General features: G+C 40.5%; 1 protein-coding gene across 1 annotated transcript; it reads right to left on the bottom strand.

Moving 5' to 3' along the window:
- Nucleotides 1-3,076: 3,076 nt before the first annotated feature.
- LOC124474250 lies at nucleotides 3,077-17,837 on the bottom strand. Its single transcript, XM_047030226.1, has 12 exons — nucleotides 16,739-17,837; nucleotides 16,186-16,596; nucleotides 15,944-16,064; nucleotides 13,030-13,337; nucleotides 12,701-12,908; nucleotides 12,492-12,602; nucleotides 12,252-12,379; nucleotides 12,052-12,136; nucleotides 4,407-4,519; nucleotides 4,109-4,296; nucleotides 3,774-3,992; nucleotides 3,077-3,603 (listed from the first exon to the last, which is right to left on the bottom strand). Exons 3-12 carry the CDS (start codon nucleotides 16,049-16,051, stop codon nucleotides 3,197-3,199), a joined length of 1,875 nt encoding a protein of 624 aa, XP_046886182.1. The 5' UTR covers nucleotides 16,052-16,064; nucleotides 16,186-16,596; nucleotides 16,739-17,837; the 3' UTR covers nucleotides 3,077-3,196.
- Nucleotides 17,838-21,897: the final 4,060 nt, after the last annotated feature.

Raw genomic sequence — 21,897 nt, forward strand, 5'->3', positions numbered from 1 at the left:
AATGATTGGACTCTTCCAGCGCCGAGATACTTATCATACGTGAGCGGACGTGAAGGAGGCCAGTTATGTACTTGGAGGGCGTTGCAATGGGAGGGAACTTGATCCAGTGAGGGAAAAGATAGGCTTAGTCCACGTTTATATTTTACGTTTTATTCATTTAGCAGAGATATGTAGACGTCCTTGTACATATTATTATTTATTTGACATCTGATAAGCACCCGGCTTGAGACACTTCAGACTACAAAATCTAAGACAGGCTCATGGGAGAGTGGGAAACGTTTTTATCGATTCCTTGTATGTCTGACATGGAGGAAATTGACAATAAAGCTACTTTGACTTTGAGCTGACACCCCAGTTACCAGCTTTGAAAACAAAGAAAAGTTGCAACTCATCCGACATTTGCGAGAGCTCATTTTTAATATCCGACTGCAAGTGAATGCAGCCGAGTTGGACATTTGCCAGAGCGAATTTCTAATATTCAAGCCCAAACAAAATCTGTGGATTTTTTTCACATTTTCTGCGGTTATTCAGAGTGAAAATCTGCAGAATTCCGATTGCTTTCCTGTTCTTGTGTCAGAGCTACCAAAGATGTTCCACAACAGTTTGACGCCGAATATGGTCGATTGAATGTTGACAGACTTTGCAGAAAAGTATTGATCCATTCTCATAAATTGACACGGAAGTGTTTCCGTGTCAATACTTAAGGGCAGAATCTGGGCATTTTTGACTTAACGTTTACATATTGTCTACTACACTAACGTGAACATTACTGTATCAGTTTCAGGGTTGACAAACTTCCTTTGATTGCTATCACAGACCCAGGGGCGTGTCCAGACATTTTTGATAGGGGTGGCACCAGTGGGGCACGGATGTATGCAGGGGTGGCATGAAATGTGAGCAGGAGCGCCTGCGCAGACATATACTCACAACCTCTGGATTGTCAGCACTGGACACACCTGAAGCAATACAGAGATTGTATCGTTCATTTATATGTAAAATTGTCACATTTAGGCTTTTCACACCAGTATTGTTAAAAAATGTGTCTACACGCTTGTTAAAAAATGTGTCTACATGCTTGATCTCTCAGACAGCAAATATTTTCACTATCTATCTGAAATGTCACTTAGCAAATGAACATACAATGGGCTATTAGCAGTAGCTAGCCACTTGATTCAACCTGGATTTCTAATGAAGAGAAACAATTCAAATTCACGATATTTTATTATCAGACTGGATGTTGATGTCATCAAGTTCTTAAAAGAACTCCAACACAGAAAAGAGAGATCAATGGAACAGAGAAACATAAATATACACCTTTGCCTACAGTTCTGTGTCTTCCATTGGTCTCCGCCGCCCTCTGACTGTCTTGACATAACATGTATAGTGTACGTTTACCTAACAACGACTGCTCCTTCTTTGTGAAGATAAATTACGGTTTAAAAAGTGAACGCCTCTGACTCGCGAGTCTCTGGCTCTAGATATGCTAGCTAAGAAGCAGCTTCAGCCACTGACTCATTCAACCCCGCTGCTCTAAGCAACGATACAGGAAATCGTTCCTCCCAACCGCAATAAGACTGTTCAACTCATCTACCTCTGTCAGAGCCACCATCACAGAACTGCACTAAACCTGTCTCCTTGCACTTTATTCTATTGTATTGTATTGCATTGTATTTTATTGTATTCAAATATACCGGCTGCTATGACAACTTAATTTCCCTTCGGGGATGAATAAAGTACTCTATCTATATCTATCTATCTCTGCCTCTCAGGTTTGAGAAGGAACTGCAACTCTAAACAAGAGTGCAGTTTACATTTAGTGCCGTGGCACACCTCTGACACTGGGCATATAGCCAATCATATTTAAAGATATTGGGGTGGCACTTGGGGTGGCCAATCATATTTCAGGGGTTGCCCGTGCCACCCTAGGCCACTCCCTGAACACGCCAGTGCACAGACCTACTTCCTACACTGGTGGCAATGGGCTCTGTTTAAAGGTTAATTATTTGGAAAGAATAGAGACGTAATATAAGTGGACAAGTTCATTAATAGTTTGCCTCAGACCAATGCATTCTATTTGAAATTCCGTGGGTTTTTGTCGGAATTCTGCTCTCGCGAATTACGTTTGGGCCTGCTAATTTCCCACTGCAAGTGAATGGAGCACTAGACAACTCCAATCACCCTCCCCAATGCGCTGAGACCAAGGTAAAATCTGTTTTATATTCGAGATTCAACAGACATTCATATTCGTACCTCCATTCAGGCTCCGTGTCATATTTAGGGACCGGGGTAAAAGAGTAGACAGTCTGAATGCCGAAAAACCTAACATACATTTGAATACACACAATTTTCAGTGTTTCTTCAATATCTTTGTCAAAATCGACCATACAAACTTCAAACTTTTTGCACATTCTTCTACTACTAGCTGACCAAGTCGTCTAACCTTTGGTTTGGTTGAATCAATGAAATCAATGAAAACAAACATGTTGATTTGTTTCCTCAATATCTTTGTATTGAAGGCTTTATTATTGTGCCATTATAATGTAGCCTAATGTTTTTGAGTTAAAACGTCTTAACTTGGGGGCATTCCAAATAGACATTGATTCCAAATAAACCTTGATTAATATGACTGCGATTAAATCAGCATATATACTTCTGCCATGGGGGTGCCACCCCTCAAAATCTCCTGCCACCCTCTTGCCACCCTCTTGCCACCCCATGAATATTTTTCTAGATCCGCCCCTGCCCCTTCCTCATTTTTCCATTATAGAAATTGACCTAGGGTCCTCTCTGTGACACCACACAACAACAACCTTTGACAAACACTGCTTTATCCAGTTACGGGACCGAAAAGTTTGATATTCAATGGTGCATAGATGACACGCAGTAAATTGCAATTCTACAGAAATCCATTTATATGGGTTGGTTCTCACTTCTGTGCAGAGCTGAGCAGTGAACAGAAACGTGTTGAGACAGTTGATCCTACGTGTCATTTTCAATAGAACAATTCAAAAAAAAATTCTGCACAACCTTTTTTTAAGAGTAAAAAAAAAAAAAAAAAAAAAAAAAGTACCTGATTAACAACTATTTACATGTACCTGTATTGTTAGCTCCAGCAGGTATCCAGTACTGGGATACACACTGGGCCTGTTGATGTTGTAACAACAAGATGTTAAGTCCTCTCATCCACATGAGTATTCTACTCATCCAGCCATTTCAGGTCCAGGCCCTCTCCTCGGAAGAACTTCCTCTTGGCACCGTGGTCAAAAGAAAGTTCAGTGTTTGTGTCAATGTCCTTCACAGCCCTGAAGAGGATGGCTTGCTTTTCACCTTCTCCTGTGTTGAAGACGCAGTGAAGTGGCTTCAAGTTGCTCTTTTTTGAAGAATGCTTGATCCTTCTTCCAAAAGTGTCTGCTCCGTGACACTCACATGGACTGTGGCCATCAATGCAGAGTTCCGTCTGCCCAGCTCTGAAGAAAAACAGGCCACGCAAGTCTTCTTCTGAGTAGTGGCTCATCATTTCTCTCCCCTCAGCAGCTGTGGTAATGATTCCATGGTAATCACAGACAATTGCACCTTCGGCTAAATGCTTGGTTGTAACCACTCCTGTAATAAACAGAAGATGACATTTTGAGTAAGATTAAAATATCGAAATGAATATTATAGCTTGGCAAAAATTTAAATATGTTTTTTTTATGGGTGGAGCCCAACATGATAAAAGGATAATTCAAGTGCTCATATTTATCCCCTTCCAAGAAAAAATAAAAGGTTCTTACTTAGCCCTTTCTTTCCACCAAAGTCTTGGATGACCAGGCCTTTCCAATTCTGCTTAATTGTTTTCTTGTAGGTGTGAGCATCACCCTCAATGGACAGTTTGGAGGCTGGTTTCCACATCTGCCGGATCTCTTCTCCAGTTGGATGGTTGGCTGTCCACCCCTGCTTCTTAATATGCCTATCCAATTTCCTGACAGATGGTTTCTGATGGATGTATTTTGCTGAAAGAAATAATAAAATAACATCAGTCATGCTAGTCTTTTATCACACTAAACAAATAGCCATGTGTAAGTAATGTATTGATTTGGTAATCAATGTTATGGATTGGAGTACTTACACAGCAGATGTTCCTGTCTCTGGAGATCCTGGGAGGATTCTGGGAACCCTGCAGCGACCCTCTTCCTTTTGCCTGGTGGCTGGCCTTCAGTGGAAACTTGGAATGTGGTGATGAAGGTAGAAAAGTATTTTTCGGTAGACTCGGAAGGCTGGTCGTCCTTACTTGATGGAGGGCAGGTCTCTGAAGTGCTTTAAAGATGAAAGAAAATAAGGATTAAAATAGTACAAATGAGGACAACTTGGTAAACAACTGTGAGATTTAATGAACATGTTGTTTTGTGTAAAATGAAGATGCTTACTCAATTAAGGATTCAAGCATTAGAGCTCTGGCCAACATAACCCTTGGCAATCGCATACCATTATGCTGGTTGGCCAGAAAACTGTTATGGGCCATGTGATGTGCCAAACCCTCCTTTTTATGGAATGCCGTGTGATCCAAAATTAAATAAATAATTAGGTAAGTAAATGCATAAATAAATATGGCTATGAAATAAACTGTGAAAAAAATATGCCAATAAAAATAGCATCATATATAAATATGGCATCATATAAATATATAGCTAAATCTATTTACCTAAATAAATGAAAAACATGGATTTATTTCAAAATGAACAGAACATAAACATTAATGACCATTGAAGTCTCACTAGAGAAAAAACACAAGTAGCCTATTATCGTTAATCCACTGCTCGTCAATGCGAGCTAATTAAGATCACAGATTAGACCAGGGGTGTCAAACTCATTTTAACCAAGGGCCACATCAGCAATATGGTTGCCCTCAAAGGGACAGTTGTAACTAACCCTAACCCTAACCCAATTCATTTTCAATGAAACCGGGCGTTGACGATCGCTTACGCTTCCACAATGCCCTACACGAGCGTCAACGCCCGGTTTCATTGAAAATTAATTGGAAGCCGACGCTCCGCGCCGCTCCGCTGTAGTGGACACGCACGGTAATGGTGCGTGTCCACTGCAGCGTTTTTTACTGCTCTGCACCGCTGGCCTTCCCACAGTGCACCACGCTCGGGGGCGTGTCAGACAGATTAATTTCAGAGCTGTAGTTCTCTTAAATCACTGTTGTAGTTTGTATAATCTTGGTATAATACTTAAGGCTTCCCTCAAAGTTCCTTAAGCGTTGCACTAAAGACCTTAAACAAAGTAAGGAAGAAAACTTAAGGTACCTCTGACTTATTCTTTACCGCAATATGGCTGCATTTATGGAGATAAATTAACCCATCCCACACCTATGGCACTCTGTAAAGCTACTGTGCTGCCGTCTAAACATGAATACTATTTATGCGTCGGCTACTGCTGTAAATAAAGTAGCTATAATATAAATATAATATAGCCTAGACTCACGCCGGTAAATGCAGTGTAGCGTAACTGTTGATCTCTTTTTGATTAGTTACCCAAGAAGTAGGCTAGCGCTCACTTTTTAAAAACGTTACTGAGTAGCAACAAGACCTATGACTGAAGTTGATACCACCAGTTTTATTGGACTCCCTCCTGAAATTGGTTATCTCTTATTTGGACATAAGAGTTAAGTTATCATAGCCAACATTGCCCTAGCATATATTTTGTATTTCTTGAATTGACCGCTTCACCAAACTTCTTGAGGTTTATTTATGATGCAATTTCGTCCTACATTCGTTGTTTTTTGTTTGCAGTTATTTGTAGATCAAATTTACGTTTTAGTATGTGTTTTCCTTTTAGTATTCCTTATTCCTGTAGAAGCACAATATTTTCCTCCTCTAACCAATTTGGTTTTCTTGCCTTCTTTTCGTAGGTCTATAAGCTAGCTACTAGCTAGCTCTAGCTATGAAGGTGATGCACTAGCAATACAACTAAACAACGCGGCCTCTGTGGAAACGGTCGAATTTTACTGCTGTGAAATCACGTTCAATGTAATAAATCCCTTAACGTTTCACCTTAGCTAAGGTAACTATTTAAGGGATTCTGTGCAACCCCTTAAGTAAATCCCTTAGCTAAGGAGAAATGTACCCATACTTATGGAAAAAACTTAAAGTGTTTTGTGCAACCGGCCCCAGGGACGCCGACAACCTTTTTTTTTGTTTTCGTCTCTGTAATCGAACATAGACGTATCATACAATACTGGGTATGAAGAGACACATACGATGAGTTGCTCTTCCATCTTGAAATTGTCAAACCTAGAAATGTTTACCATGAACAACAGTTGCTACGTTACAAGAAACAAGAAACCAACTCGATTGGCCAACGCTAGCGTTTTCACGCTCCGCATTTACATAAAGTTGAGAAAATCCAACTTTCGACACCCCGCTTGCCTTCCCACAATGCCCTATGCGAGCGTCAACGTCTGGTTACATTGAAAATGAATTGGAAGCCGACGCCCCGCTCTGCCCGCCCGCTGCAGTGTGAACGCACCGTAAAGGCGGGGCGTTCACACTGCAGCGACGCAAATCGCTTCCCACAGTGCAACACGCTCGGGGGTGTGTCAGACAGATTCATGCAGAGTTGAAATTCTCTAAAGTCACTGTTGAAGTTAGTTTGTATAAAGTCATGGCAAAGTGTGCAGACTTGGGTTTACGTACTCGCAAAATCGATCAAAATACAACTTGTAGCATATACAAAATACAAAACTGTAATAGACATAGGGTGATTTCCAGTGACGTGCGGTAATGTCAGTAAGAGGGTAGGCACTAGGGATGGGAAGATCCACCGATTCGCATCGGTATAAAAGCTCACGATGCGATGGCCCGGATCAAAAAAGTGTGCACCGGATACAATGTGGGATGAAATCGCGATGCGTTTCAAACATCTTTGCATCGGTATAATCCAATGTATTTATATAGAATTATGTGTATGTGAACACCTTTAGTATTTACAAATTTGACCAGTGATTTGTGACCAATAATTTTATATTTAGATAGTTTCTTAAGCACGCTCTTATCTCCACTGCTGTCAGTGGCCGATTCTCGTGAAGTCTCTCGGCAAAGTTTCGCGCGAGTTGGAGGCGTGTTCGGGCGAGTGTTATCATGGCACAGGAAGAGTTACACGTTCCTACAATTGCAATAAATTTAAGGTTTGGCAACACTTCGGATTTTACAAGTAAGATAGGCAATTTGACAAGACCCATGCAATACGCAAGATATATCGTACTGCTATAAAGTACACAGGCAGCACGGCTAATTTAGGTAGTCACCTGAAGAGGCTACATGGTGTTTGTGTGGAGACGTCTTCCTCCCCCTCGGATTCAGCTATGGCTACAGTCAGTGGCTAGCTCCACCGGTACCCCTAGCAAGAATAGGAAGCTATTCTCCGTCAAAACAAATCCCTGTTGTGTACGACAAAGTAAGACGAGAGATAGCTGAGTCATTGACAAAAATCTTAAGTAGAACGTATGAGTAGGAAAAGTAGGACGTATGAGTTCAATTGTGTGTGGTGTTAAATGACAGTGTTTAGAGCAGCTTGTGACTGCCAGTAATAGTTTACCCATTTTCACATCCAGAGAACACATACAACAGGAAAGAAGAACTGGTTTAAGGCAAGGTCCAGGCCTGATGTTATTTTATCTTCTTTTGTCAAAGACTTTGTTTAATATGTGAAATAAAACTTTCACTTGTTTAGTTAATTGATGATTTGAAGTCTGACAAAGAAATAAATCATAGCATAAATGTAAATCATTATGTACCATATTAAATTGCATAGCATAATATTCCCTTTGCATCGCATCTCATTGAATCGCATCGTGTCGAATCGCACTGCATCGCAATAGGGGTGAATCGTATCGTATCGCATTAGTAGTTGCTTTTATGTATCTTTAATGTATCGCATCGTCCTCAGTGATGGAGATGCACATCCCTAGTAGGCACTGAGTTATGAAAGCCAGATTATCTCATTTATTGTTAGGCTAATATGTCAAAACAGTAAATGCAGTAAACAGTAGGCAGTAGTTTACAGCCGCTGAATGTTAGCACAGCCACATAGCCAATCTTTTCATACCAGTCTGTTTGAAAATATCGAAAACATGTTGTCCCTTTTACTGCAGTAGTCCATCTAAGTCTGGCGTAGACCTCCCTCTTGCTATTAACTCCTTTTTTGAATAAAATCGAGCTTGGAGAAATTCCTCAACTCTGATATCGGCAGACACCGCTACTGTCCTTTTGACTTAAATTTTGCGGGGATTACGTTTATAACGTAGCCAGTGTAATGACGTTAGCTGCGCAAATTTCCAGTAATATCTCGATTTTAATTGGTCCATGTTTGATACGTAGCGTAGATGATTACTGGCATAACATATTTACGTGCAAAGGCACAGCAGAGTTGTGCTTTTCGACGTACATGTTAAAGAATACAGGATCGAGTTTTTCGTTGTCGTCCGCAATGAATGGACAGTAAAAGCACTGCTTATTCTACCATTTTGTTGTATTTGATTATGCGTAACTGCTACATTTGTCATCGTAACGTCTAAAAAATTGGAATAACACACATATTGCACATATAAATCACAAGAATAATCAGTAAAAATACAAAAACAAGTTTATTAAATACAATTATTTAATAAACATTTTTACGTTTGACTTTTGGCAGGGTAGGCAGTGCCTACCTTGCCTACCCTGACTGCACGTCACTGGTGATTTCAGGTAATGTGGGACACTTTTTGGTAGAGGCTCAAGTAAACTTACAAAATAACTGTTAACTCGCCCCAGTGGTGTTTCTGTAAATTGTTTTGGGCTCAGGAACATTTTCATGTTGGAATGAAATGGGAATACACAATATTTTAGAAGCTACACACTTTCAAACATAACATGACCCCCTCTCTCACTCAGGCAGCATTTTCAGGTAATGTGGGACAGCTTGTCTGGTAAAGTGGGACAATCATCGTCTGTCAGCCTAGTCTGCTAATATAATAATAATTAGTTTATATACAACACTAGTCACTTATACACTGTCTCACTAGTCACTTATACACTGTCACTTTCAGCTACTGGTTGCTCTATCAGTAACTTTGCACTACTGTACCTCACTGTACCTCGCCAACAGGCTCCTGTATGGTCATTGACATAGTCACTGATCTGCAAATTGCACTATTGTACTGTACTCCACTTAGGTTAGAATAGGTTATAGGGTTGAAACAGGTTTTTTGTGCATTTAGGGTTAGTATAGTGTACTATCTATTGTTATCTGTAATTTAGGAAGTTTTTAGTATTAGGGTTAGTATAGTCGATATTTATTGCTATCTGTATATTTAGGAAGTTTCACTTATTTAAGCTCTGCATTGATGTAAATTGTGTTCTGTGTACTTATATGTTATGTTATGCCAGGTGCTTGCGTTGTCTTGTCTTAAGAATTTCAGTGCCCAGTCTAACCTTGTGTTGTTCTGTGTACCTGACAAATAAAGACTTGAACTTGAACAATACTAGGTGCAAGGGTGTGGCAAGATTCATTTAGTTGTGGGGGTTGACTTATACAATACGCATAACGTGTAACTGATGTAAACCTTAGTGACCTGCAGTCTATGTCCTAGCTATAGTCCCGCTGCGTTAGCATTTTGTTGGACTAGCGTTAACGGTCACGCTTACAAGTCTTAAAGCGCTGGTTTGATGACAGTGTAAGTTGTTATTTAGTTGGGAACTTAAATGCAGTATGATGCATTGGTATAAAACATTTGACAACTGTCGAATTAAATTACTTTTATAGCATAAACACAGCATTACTAGATGTCCCACTTTGCCTGAAAAATGCACATAAAATGCTTTTTTTCTTCTAACAAAGCATTATTTTACACATTTTTGTGTGTGTTTCAATCAGTGGTTAAACCCCTTTAATATGATGCAATAGTACTCATTGTAACTTCATTTAAATTCCTTTTCCAGCCTTACCATTGAGAAATATGTAATATGCCACTGAACTTTCTATGTGTTTTTTCTGTATAGACCTCTTGTCAAGCCAGATCACGCCTACTCTGATGATGTCAGACAAATAAAAACCACTGCATAGTGACTAGAAGTGTTGTATTTACGAGTCAAGATGACCTCTGGTGATTGGATGTCAGTTTTGCACATATTAAATCATCAAAATGCATAAACGTCCCACTTTACCTGATGTCCCACATTACCTAAACTCAGCCTACACGTTGCCATGTGTAAAAACATGTGTTTTGTTATATTACTCGAAGTCTCTGCTGTCGATACGACGAGGGATTTCCAGCCGGGCTAGTTAGCTAGTTACCACAGGATGAAGTTAAATAATGTGACAACACTGAATTTGAAAGTACAAAAACCCACCAGGAGCACCGACAACGTCGGCAACCAGGCCTCATTCTTTTTATTAATGTCATTGTACATATACAGAGACGTATCGTACAGGACTGGATATGCAGCCACACAGGCAATTTGTTTCTCCACCATCCTGAAACTGAAAGCTAGGAATGTTTACCATGGTTGCTACGTTACGAGAAAAACAAGAAAACACTCCCAATGGCCATCGCTAGCGAAAATTGCTCCTCATTAGCATAAAGTTGAGAACGTCTCAACTCGAATCGCTTGGGTCGCGTTGCTACCGACAATGCACCACGCAAGCGATTCGCCTGGCTCCATTGAAAATGAATGGAAGGCATGATGACGCGTTGCTGCAATGTGAACGCACCGTTACACCTTATACTATATCATAAGTTTTAGTTATGATAGTGTTAACAGTGTGCTCTCAACTTGTATTATGTTTTTGTTTTGTTTATTGGTTTAATACAGACACCTGTGATTGATAATGTGGGTGTGTACCTGTAATGCGATTGAAGTGTTAATTTATAAATTTCCTTGAGTGAGCGCAGCTGTTGCTATGTGTTCGAAGTCAGTCAGGTTGTTGCATCTACTCTTAACAGATAGCTTACATTTTCTGTATTTTCCCTCAATCAATGAAAACGACACAAAATAATCGATTATGCAGTTGAAGAATATAATAACAGTGCAGTGTCAGCTACATATTTAGCAGCAAATAATAATAATCTAAACAATTAGCTAATATGTGGGCACTGCTGTGGCCAACAAATCTTCACCAAAGTGAGTTCCACTACAGTGGTGTAGTCTATGAATGAATAATCCAAATGAAAGTCCTATTGTATCTGTAAATTTTCTTCTCTCGTCAGTAAGCTGTGGCGCAAATGCGAAGCGCAAAATACTGACAGAAAGCTATAGGAATTTTGGAGGATTTCTGCAGGCTTATGTATTTTCCAATGACGTGTATTGTCCAGGAGTCTTTACACCTAGAGTCCGAGTCTGAAGTCACAATATGTCGAGTCAAGTCGGAAGTCAATGATAATGCGACTTATGTGTGACTGGAGTACGAGTCTTTAACTTGAGTCCCCATCTCTGGCTAGAGGTTACTTCCTGGATATCTTGCACACAAACAGGGTGCTCAATAAGTCTCAAAAGTTTAAGACTTGGTAATCGATGTCTTTGTTCTGTAGAGCACTTATCCGCCCGAGTACCTCGACAAAGTCTTCAGTGTGCCGAAATGATGTCCCCTGACAAGCCATACTGATCAATTGCAACAGCTATAAGGCCAGCATGCCATCTCTGACACCACTAATACAACATCTGCCCTACAGCTTGTTTTTCTCCAGGTACACCACAAGGTCTGCCTATGACCTAGTGCAGTTGCTTTGGTCTGAAGCTACCCAAGACCCTCTCATTTGCATGTAGGATTGGAAATAAATACAGCACAGAAATAAATGTGGAAATAGGAAATAAAAGTCCCATGAAATAAATACATGTCTTTTGAAAAACTTAACTTTGAAAAAAGTACATGTGTTTCTTTATTTTGGTAAATGGATTCAGCTATATATTTATATGATGCAATCTTTATATATTCATTACCATCTTTTTTTCACGGTTTATTTCATAGCCATATTTATTTATGTATTTACCTATTCATATATCAAATTTTGAATCAAACGGCGTTCCATACCTTTTGGTTCTCCATAAATGTTGCTGATGCTTCTGTCTTGGCAGCCCTTCGGACCTCAATACTACTGACAGGTTGGAGTTTGTAGCTGCAGTAAAAACATTTGACATGAAACATTAATTGTGATGTGTCTGTTAATAGGATAGAATACTAGAAAGTGTCAACATTTACTCATCAGCACATGGATGTAGGTAGGAACATACATTTCATGGAGTCGATAGACGTCGTTTGTGACCTTGTGAAGAGGTTTGCCATGGGATGAAATGAAAAACTTTTTGCAACTATCCTTGAGGTATCCACAGCGAATGTTATCGTAGTACGCCTGTAACCACTGTGGGAACAAGAAAGACAATTACTTGACTGCAAAACATTGTGAGTAATATATCATTTGTATCATACTAAAATAACAATAGTAAAACACATTTGGCTGCAAAAGGACTTACGGCTCCCTCCTCCAGTGACAAGGCAAGTGTGACGATCTGTTGTGTTGTGTGGTGACAGATGCCAATCACAGCCCTGCTACCAACATGCTTTCTAGTCTTCCACTCTTTCACCTGGAACACATCGAAAATATTTAAAAGTATTTCTAAATAACCATTACAGCATATTCTGGGGGAAAACTCCTTCAAGCTGTTAAACTAGATGCACTTACAGTCATACCCTCCACAGCTCCAGGGAGCTGAAAGTGACGAAACACCATGACCGCTTCACAGTAATAGCGGAATGACGTCTTTTCACTGTCTAAGACATGGGATTCATCCACTGACTTCTTGAAGATGTAGAGGAAGTCTGCCTTTGCAACCTTTAAAATTTCCTGGCAATCTGCAACGCTGCGCTGGCAATTGGATAATCGATTGTTTCTAGATTAAAGAAGAAAATAATAGAGAAAACGGGAGACAGGTTATTAAACACACCACACTCAGGACTGCAGTAGTAAAGACATCAGTGGTAATAAGACAATACCTAATGAATAGTACTTACTTCATGGTGACCACTTCATTTAAATGAGCCTTGGCAACCGCCTTCTTCAGTGACAGCAGCAGCTCCTTGTACGCTTGGCACATGGAGTGGAGCTCTGCGCCTTCCTTTCCCGGATCCAGCTTTATCGTAAGGAAGCCGACGAACCGTATCATGCTCTGGATGTAGTACATAATGTTGGCTGCGCTCATGTCTGTCAGTCGTAGTTTTGTCAAGTAATCTTGTGTCTCTATGGTCTTTTTGAAGAAATTCAGATTTGGTTCATCCCCCTTGGGCTGCAAATAGCGCAGGAAGCGTGACACATTGTCAACCTTTGAGAGAGACGAGGAGAGATAAATCTTAGTATTAACATCATGAAACATATGGAACATTGTTGAAATTGGTGTTCTGACTGAAAATCAGGGTTTAATGCGGGTAGAATTTGGTTGTGGTGGGTAAAGCAGTCACTCTTACTAAACACTTTGGCGGGTATATATATATATATATATATATATTAGTGCTGTCAGTTAAACACGTTATTAACGGTGTTAAAGCAAACCCAAATAACGGCATACATTTCTTATCGTGCGATTTACGCTCTTTTTGGCCTAGCAAACTTTTTCGTTTTTTTCACATGCTATTAGAAAAACTACAATACCACACCGGATCAAGCTAGACCGGAAACAAAACAACAGGCATGCCCCATACACTTGTTTGGGCTTGCGAGCCGGCTAAAGAGTAGTAGCAGAGCCCGTTTACGGATATAAGACATTCTCTGGTAGTAGGCTAGCGTTACGTTTTTTGTGGATGGGAGCGTGAGACGCCGAAATGGATGCCAATAAGATTCTGAATGGAAAGTTTACTTTTAAAAAGTTACCAAATGGTTCCATTGACAAGACCAAAGTGATCTGTGTGTTTTGTCGTTGTGAACTGAGCTATCATTGCAGCACGTCGTCCAGTCTGAAATACCACTTGATGGCCAAGCACACAACTGATGCAAATTCTCTGCCCCCTCGTGAAAGCCAGGCGATTGCAATGTTGTTTTCAATAAAAAAAATATTTGCACAAGGGAATACTAACCACTTTTCCATCTTGATAAGAGCATTAAAATTTGAAAAAAGAATGGATCAAAAATAAAATCAAGGGACATTTAGAAAAGATCAGAAAAATGTGTGATTAATCGCGAGTTAACAATGACATTAATGCGATTAATCATGATTAAATATTTTCATCGTTTGACAGCACTAATATATATATTTATTTTTGTAGTCTTCTCAAAACACATCTAAAACAGGGTTCTCGAGCCTCACGCATTGACCGTGTGACACGCATTTCAACCAGTTCACACGCTCTCAAGCCACTAGGGCTGTCCCCGACTAAGATTTTCTTTGGTCGACCAAGACTCGACTAATCGAACTTTGAAACGCAAAAAAAAAAAAAAAACTACAAACATTTTCGCGATCTGACTCAATGGCTGCTGGACATTGCAGATTCAGCCACTAATAGCCTACTAATAATAAGACTCGTATCACCAGTCCTGTTGTAACCGAATGCCGATGGTATTTAGCATCTCTTACAATGTAATACAAATTAAAAATATTGTTTGTTTAACATGCAAATCAGAGCGCGCTTATCACTGCCTGAAACCTTGCAGCATGCGAACTTACGTAGAAGGACGTTGCAACAGAGAAAGATGTTGTTGTCTTGGCCGGAGAAGATAATGTAATTCGATTTGGATGTGATTCTTATAATAGGCATATTCATTTTTCAACCCAGTGCGTTAGCATGAGCTAAATATGGTTAGACAAACTTACCTTTCTCAGGTGGTAGACTACATCATATTCGACGTCGAACTATAAAAAATAAACCGTTGTTGGCAAAGTTTGCATTCAACGTTTTTCGAGTCACCCGGTACTTAGAAAATGTACTTTAATGAAATGCTGCCATACCACAGATTTCTTTGCCATTTTGAATAATAACACAGACAAAGTAGGCTATGGCAGAGTTTGTAGTTCTGCAGCCAATGGTGCTTGTGCCGTGTGCAAAATACCAAACCAAAACAAAGCGCAGATAAACGAAAGGGAAAACAGTAACACCTTTTATTTTAAATTATGTATTTTTAGAGTTGGTTTATTTGTCTTAAATAATATAATGTACAATTTCTGTTGAACATTTAGTTATTTCAGCAACAATGACAAGCGGGAATCAGATCTCACACTGCCATATGGCAGCTTGACTAAAAAAATCTTAGTCGACCAAGAGCATATTGACCAGATAATCGACTAGTCGACTAAACGGGGACAGCCCTACATGCCACACCTTGTACTTCCTCACGCTGAGAAAGCAACGTCAACCAAGTTGTCCTGCTAACGTTGTATGCATTAATGGACGAGGCGCATAGTGAAGTTTCCTGCCGCCAGCACGTATCGTTTCCCACTGTGTTAAACAGTCTCGGCCACCGTGCGTTTGTTACTAGGTAAGCAACATAGACGCGCAAACCAAGTGACGGAGAAGGTTTGGAAGAAAGCTTGTCTAAAAAAAATATAAATTTACTCTAGAGAGGCAAGAACATTTGGTAATATAGCCCATTGCTGGCGAAAATATTATTGATGCAGTCAAAACCGATACAACTGCTATGCAACCAGAAGTTTTGGCTCAGTTTAGCTGGCTTAGGCTTACGTTATCTGAAACTAAGGGAAATGTTAGAGAGTATGGGAAGCACTGAAGATGTATTTCTAATTTGATTGCAAATTATAATGTATTAATAGTCTCATGATGAAACCGACAATGAAGAAGAGAAAAAGAAAAAGAAAAGACTGTTGACTAATGAAATTGCTGAGTGTCTAGTAAACTTTGGAAAACCACTAACCACAGTGACTGGTGAGCAAAAATGGTAATGTCAAGTGCTGCTGAAAATGTATGTGTAAATAGATCTTACTTCCTGTTGAGAGTTGGTGATGCTGAGACTGTCTGTGAGGTACCTTTTGAAGTCCAAAATGAGACTGGCATCATCAGGGAACTTTGAATGTAGACCCGCTTTTAGCATTTTCCCACGCACACTGGGGGAAATAGAGGAGGGGAAGAATTAAATGATGAGTTGTAGAATTGAAAAAAAAAATTGTAGTCCAGATCATAAATTCTACTTCAACATAACACATGTATGCAATTTATGATACTTACTTTTGCGAGGAAGGGTCTCCTGTCCTCTCATCCAGATCAGAAGAGAATATGTTGCTGTCATCAGTCCCTAGTGGTGAAGAGGGGGGAAAGGTGCCAACACACAGTTGCTGAGGTGCCGTCACCTGCAGAGTCTACGACCATGGTCTCAGGGGGCATGTTTCTGACTCCCTCCCAAGAAGCTCCTGCACCAGGGCTGAACGACATTCCAGGTGGGGCAGCATCTCAGAGATACGGTTGTAATCCCAATTCCTGGTCCGGGTCCAATTCTTGGTGGAATCCCTGGCCTTCTGCACCTCAGACGCTCTTTCTTGTGGTGTGCTGTTTTTCATACAGACCCTGGCCAGGTGTTGAGACAACATGTACTGTGGCCTTTGGCACAGCAGACAGTTCACACATAAGCGATTAATAAACCTTCAAGATAAACACAAAAAGGTACAAAAAAAGACATTCATAAGAGTGAATTAAGAAACTCTTAAGCTCAAAATGCAGAAAATGCCATTGAAGTAAACACCCATAACATAAGAAAGTTTGGCTGTAATAACATTACTCTTACCTGTTCTTAGCTTGTTCACCCACAGTGAAAGTAGAGTAATGAATGATTCTTCAGGTAAGCAGGTAGAAGTTCAGGTCAGAAGGTCAAGATCACTACATGAGCAGAACTGTGCAGTGCTTGAAATGTCCTCTTCTATTCATACAGAAATATCTGCCAAGCTCACCTAGTGTGATGTAATTGTAGCACACGGAACCTACGCCTGCTTAGTAGGGGTAAATGACTTTAAGGTTAACTATACGGCTGGAGATCAAATGATCCGAGTCCCTAACCCTCAGATCAACTAGTCACAACCCTATTCTGCCTTCAGGAAAATAATAAAATAGTTTTGGCTTTCGGATTTGGAAATGTCAGTGATGACCTAAAGAATATAACACAAGCGTAAGTGTCTATGTGCACCTTACCCTGTATATCCCCGACCGACTATACTTTACTTGCAGAGGATGAGACAGCCCCTACTGCAGAGAACATCAAGAATTTCACAGTACAAGCAATAGTTGAAAAGTTTCAAATTAGTGGTGATTTCATATACTAAATCAATTGGGGGGGGGGGGAAGTATTGCATTTTACTCAAAATCAACAATGGGTTCACTTTTCACGGTTATTGTTCAAGCTTGTTACGACGCTGGCCAACTTATTAAACCTGAGCGCTGAGATATGATTTATCCTATTGATATTAACAAATGCATTAAACCCCTTTCATCCACCGCTTCAAAATATTGAAAATAACTTATATCGATGCATTAACCCAAGCTATGATAACATGACATTAACAGCAGTCACAAAAAGCAATAAACATTCAATGTCACAGATCAGTGTGCTCTCAACCTAAAGTTGTTTTAAACAAAAATGGTTCCAGTCCAAACAATACGAAAACTACCCTGTTCCAAGCGGAATTTCCTCAAAATACTCAATCAAATATGGTCCGGGCTCAGTCCATAGGAAAAAACGGTATCGAAGTATCAAAACAAATGGGCTGGCCAAACGTCCTTGTCCAGGCAAATGGCAAAGTGACAAATCAACGAACAAAAATGCATTCTCACCAGCAGCGGCCGGCTCATAGAGGGCGCTAGGGCGCCGCCCCACCACTGCTGCATCACATTCCGACCTGAAACTTAATAAATAATAATATAATAATAAAAATAATAATAATAATAAATTAATTAATAAGACTTAAAAAGAAAGAAAAACATATCTAATGAGTAAAGTCATATTATTATATATGTAAAGTAAATAGTAAAGTAAAATATTATATAGCTAATAGAATATTGAATCTGCAAAAAAATTTGGAAGAAAAAAGATATACGTTGTCTAAAGTTAGCTGATAGGCCACGTATTTCCGGCTGGGCGCAAGTTACTTGCGCCCAAGGAGCCCCATTGACTGTCGTTATAAGTTGTACATGCTAGTTCGCTCCTCTCAATGCAAGAGATAGGACCTCGCCGGGGCGCAGAACACCTGCGCCCCAAACTGCTGATTTACTAGAGGGCTTGTCAAATACATTATGATAGGGCTCCTTATGTATGTCACATCCAATCACATCACTCATCACATTTAAGAAGTTGTTTATTTACGTTGTCATGGTGTTCTCTCAGAACAGAACTTGTAGCTACCTTAGCTCTAGCGTTATACAACTAGCTAGCTAGCTAACGTCGTGATGGAAACTTGCAATTCAGTCGAGTCGCTTATAAATACGCCCTTTAAAAAATAAATGTTGGACCTGATCGGCGTGACCAATTTTCACCCTACGTCACACGACTGTCAAGCTGGCTCAATTCCACATGTCGGTTGCAAAAGACAAACTTCTCCCGGATACAGTATAATACACTTGGAGTGTCGATCAGGTCATCATATATATCTGTTCACTGGATTAAAGGGCTTGACATTAACTTTTTGAGGCACTTGTCATTTGGGCAAGTATATTTACTTTTTACTTGTCAATGCACTAAAGTCACTTCGATACCTTTATATAGCCTGACCAAGTGATCGGGCAAAACTAGCCTGGCTAACGGAGGTCGCTTCCTCAGGCAAATGATGAATGAAACAGGCTTGTTTAAAGAAATCCGAGAAGCTGGCTATCTTCAGCAGGCTCGTTTCTACGATAGTCCGCCCTGACGTTTAATGGAGTGAAGTACAACATTGTGTACACTACCAGTGAGTGAGGCTATGGTCAAAAACTGTGTAACGGGACACAGTCTCACTCAGATTGCCAGTTTAAACAAATCACAAAAATAATCGGACCAGCTGGCTAACAGCAGAATTCCAATCTCTCTTGAAAGCTGCCCTGCTCGACTTTTTAGATGTAGAATTGACTGTAAAACTGTAAAATTATGAACTTAGTGACATGAGTCATGACGTGAAGACATGCCGTTCGACTATACAGTCTGTACTGTACCGGGCGACATTCTCACTCAAATTTCAAGACTTTTGTGACCCAAATCAAAATGTTAATGCGACAGATCAATGGGGAATCGCTTTTTCTCTTATAGGCTGTCCTCCTCGAATTTTTTGGTCTTTTTAAATCTAACTATTTGTATGATCCGTGTGGTCCTTTTGCCGTTTAAATGCTATCCTTTCCCAGTTTTCTGCAGCCACATAGTGCGCGCATCCCGAATGTTTACAAACAAAAAAATGGTCTATTAATTCAGCAACAGTCGAACGACAGGGGAAAACACACGTTTTCATCACTTCAATTGACAAAATTAGTAAATACATTTAGGAATGCACCAAAATACTGCTTTCTGCTGTGGAGACATAATTTTTTTCCCCGGGGGGGCATGTCCCCGGACCCCCCAGCAAGGCATGTCCCCGGACCCCCCAGCAAGGCGAGATACTAGCCTAAATATGCTTGTAGCCCCCCCTGGAAATAAATGCACCAGCCGCCACTGATTCTCACAATGGTTTCTCTTCACTTTAGCTTGCTGGTAAACGACACAAACTTAAGTTACTTCACCTTAAATCTTCCCATGTTTTCACTCGTCGCTGGAGCTCTAATTCAGTCTGGTCAGCAGGGAACTGTCGAACTCGGCAGCGTGAAGGATCCAAAAACAGATAACACTAACACAAACCAACGTGATTGTAACTTCACACCCTGTGTTTTATTCTATTCCTGTTCTCATACAGGGGACTACAGAACTACAAAATAACTTTCCTATGCGTACATGCTTTATAAACGTACTCGCACGTGTCTTACATACAGTACAATAAGTCTCATTCTCACTGACGGTGTCACACTGAAAACAGGTCGGTGTGGACACAATTACTATTTCTACAGCCTTTGTCTTTTTTTCTTATTTTCTCTTTTTTAAACTGTGTGACTGTACTGTCCTCCAAGTGTGTTTCTTAACATATGTCGACAGCCAGCCTAACTCTTTTCACAAAGACGCGAAGTCAGGATGTAGCGTCCAAGATCCAAGTTTTTTAATGAAACAGTAAAACTGAAAGTACACAAAAAATATGTCTTACAATTATGACATTCAACCACAATCCAATTTGACAAAATGAGGGTGTAATAGTTTCATTTCTTGAGGTCTTCGGTGTCACATCGTCGAAATAGCTCAGTACTGTACTGTATGCTAGCATAATGGCAGCAGGAAAAGTGATATACAGATAATCAAAGAAATAACCGAAATTACCAAGATCTATCATATAATTAACCAAAAGAATCTATGAAGAGTACTTACAGACAATGCTTTATAAGGAATCAACATTAATACGAGGATCGATACTGTTTGGGATCAAGAGAATAGTTTTGTTGCTTGTAGTAGCTACTATCAACGTAAAAACTTAATCGCTTTAACGCTAGAGCTGGCTTCCGTTACCATGGAAACAACAAACAACCACGAGTCAGCTGCAACTGCTGCAAAGGACCAACGGAAAAAGACTGAAACTCAAAAATGGCCACTAGTTGGCGTTAAACTACCAAGCCTATTCTCCATGCTTGCCAAAGGCAGAACACTCCCCGCCTGGCATCTGTAAAAGATGTCACATCAACATTAATTAAAGAAAATGATACATTAGTCTTGCTTTCCCAACAGCAAGACAATTTCTGTCACAGGTCTAAAGAAGTTCTTTACTGTCCCGTGTTTGGTCACTTTTAACTCAACTTTGCGTACTTTCCCATCCTGACCAGGAAAGACAGCTGTGATGATTGCCATGGGCCAAGTGTTGCGAGCTGCTTGGGAATCCTGCAACAGGACAAGGTCATTGACTTGAATGTTGCGTTGTTCCTCATGCCACTTTCGACGAGGTTGCAGTGTTTGGAGGTATTGTGCTCTCCATTTGTTCCAGAATCCGTTTGCCATATGTTGCACCTGCATCCATTGTCGCTTGTAGAGGTCTTTTTCTACGAAGTCTACTGGAGGAGCCATTAGGCCCCCTTTTTGAGTGAGTAAAGTAGATGGTGTTAAGAGAAAGGGCGAGTCTGGATCAGTTTGGACAGGGACAAGTGGTCTGGCATTCATTATGGCGGACACTTCGGACCTTGAGCGTGCACAGAACTTCATGTGAGAGAGCTGCTTTATTCTGCATCAGCAGAGTCCAAGATCTCACGCGCCACTCCTATCATGTGCTCCCAAACTCCTCCCATGTGGGAAGCATGGGGAGGGTTGAATTGCCATGTGCAGCTTTCCTGGTTTATGTAGCTTTGGACGTTTGGCTCTTTCATCACTTCATTGAATCCTAGCTCCTTGCTGGCCCCAATAAAATTTGTGCCACAGTCAGAGCGGAGTGTCTTTGCTTAACCCCGGATAGCGAAAAATCTCCGGATGGCCTTGATGCAGCTTGAGCTGTCCATGGACTCAATAATTTCGATATGAACAGTACGGACGCTCATGCAGGTGAATAATATGGCCCAGCGTTTTCTCAGCCTGTCCTCCTCTGGTTCTGCGAGCCGTAATGTTCCATGGCCCGAAGACATCCAATCCGACATGAGTGAATGGAGGTGACACGCAGAGTCGTTCTTTAGGCAAATCTGCCATCTTCTGCTCCTCCACGCGGCCACGGAGCTTCCTGCAAGTGATGCACTTGTGTATTACCTTACTAATGCACCTTTTCCCTCCTAGTAGACACAGTCCTGCCGCACGTATGGCTCCTTCGGTGAAGAGACGCCCTTGATGGACAACCTTCTCATGATGATGGCGGATCAGAAGCAGGGAGACGTGGT

This window comes from Hypomesus transpacificus, chromosome 11, assembly GCF_021917145.1.
Source record: "Hypomesus transpacificus isolate Combined female chromosome 11, fHypTra1, whole genome shotgun sequence".
NCBI lineage: Eukaryota > Metazoa > Chordata > Actinopteri > Osmeriformes > Osmeridae > Hypomesus > Hypomesus transpacificus.

Coding starts and splice junctions, on each gene's coding strand:
- LOC124474250 (XM_047030226.1), bottom strand. CDS start 16,051: ATGCTAAAAGCGGGTCTACATTCAAAGTTCCCTGATGATGCCAGTCTC. Junction 12,909..13,029: donor AATGAAGTGGTCACCATGAA/GTAAGTACTATT, acceptor TCTTTAATCTAG/AAACAATCGATTATCCAATT. Junction 4,297..4,406: donor ATGCTTGAATCCTTAATTGA/GTAAGCATCTTC, acceptor TCATCTTTAAAG/CACTTCAGAGACCTGCCCTC.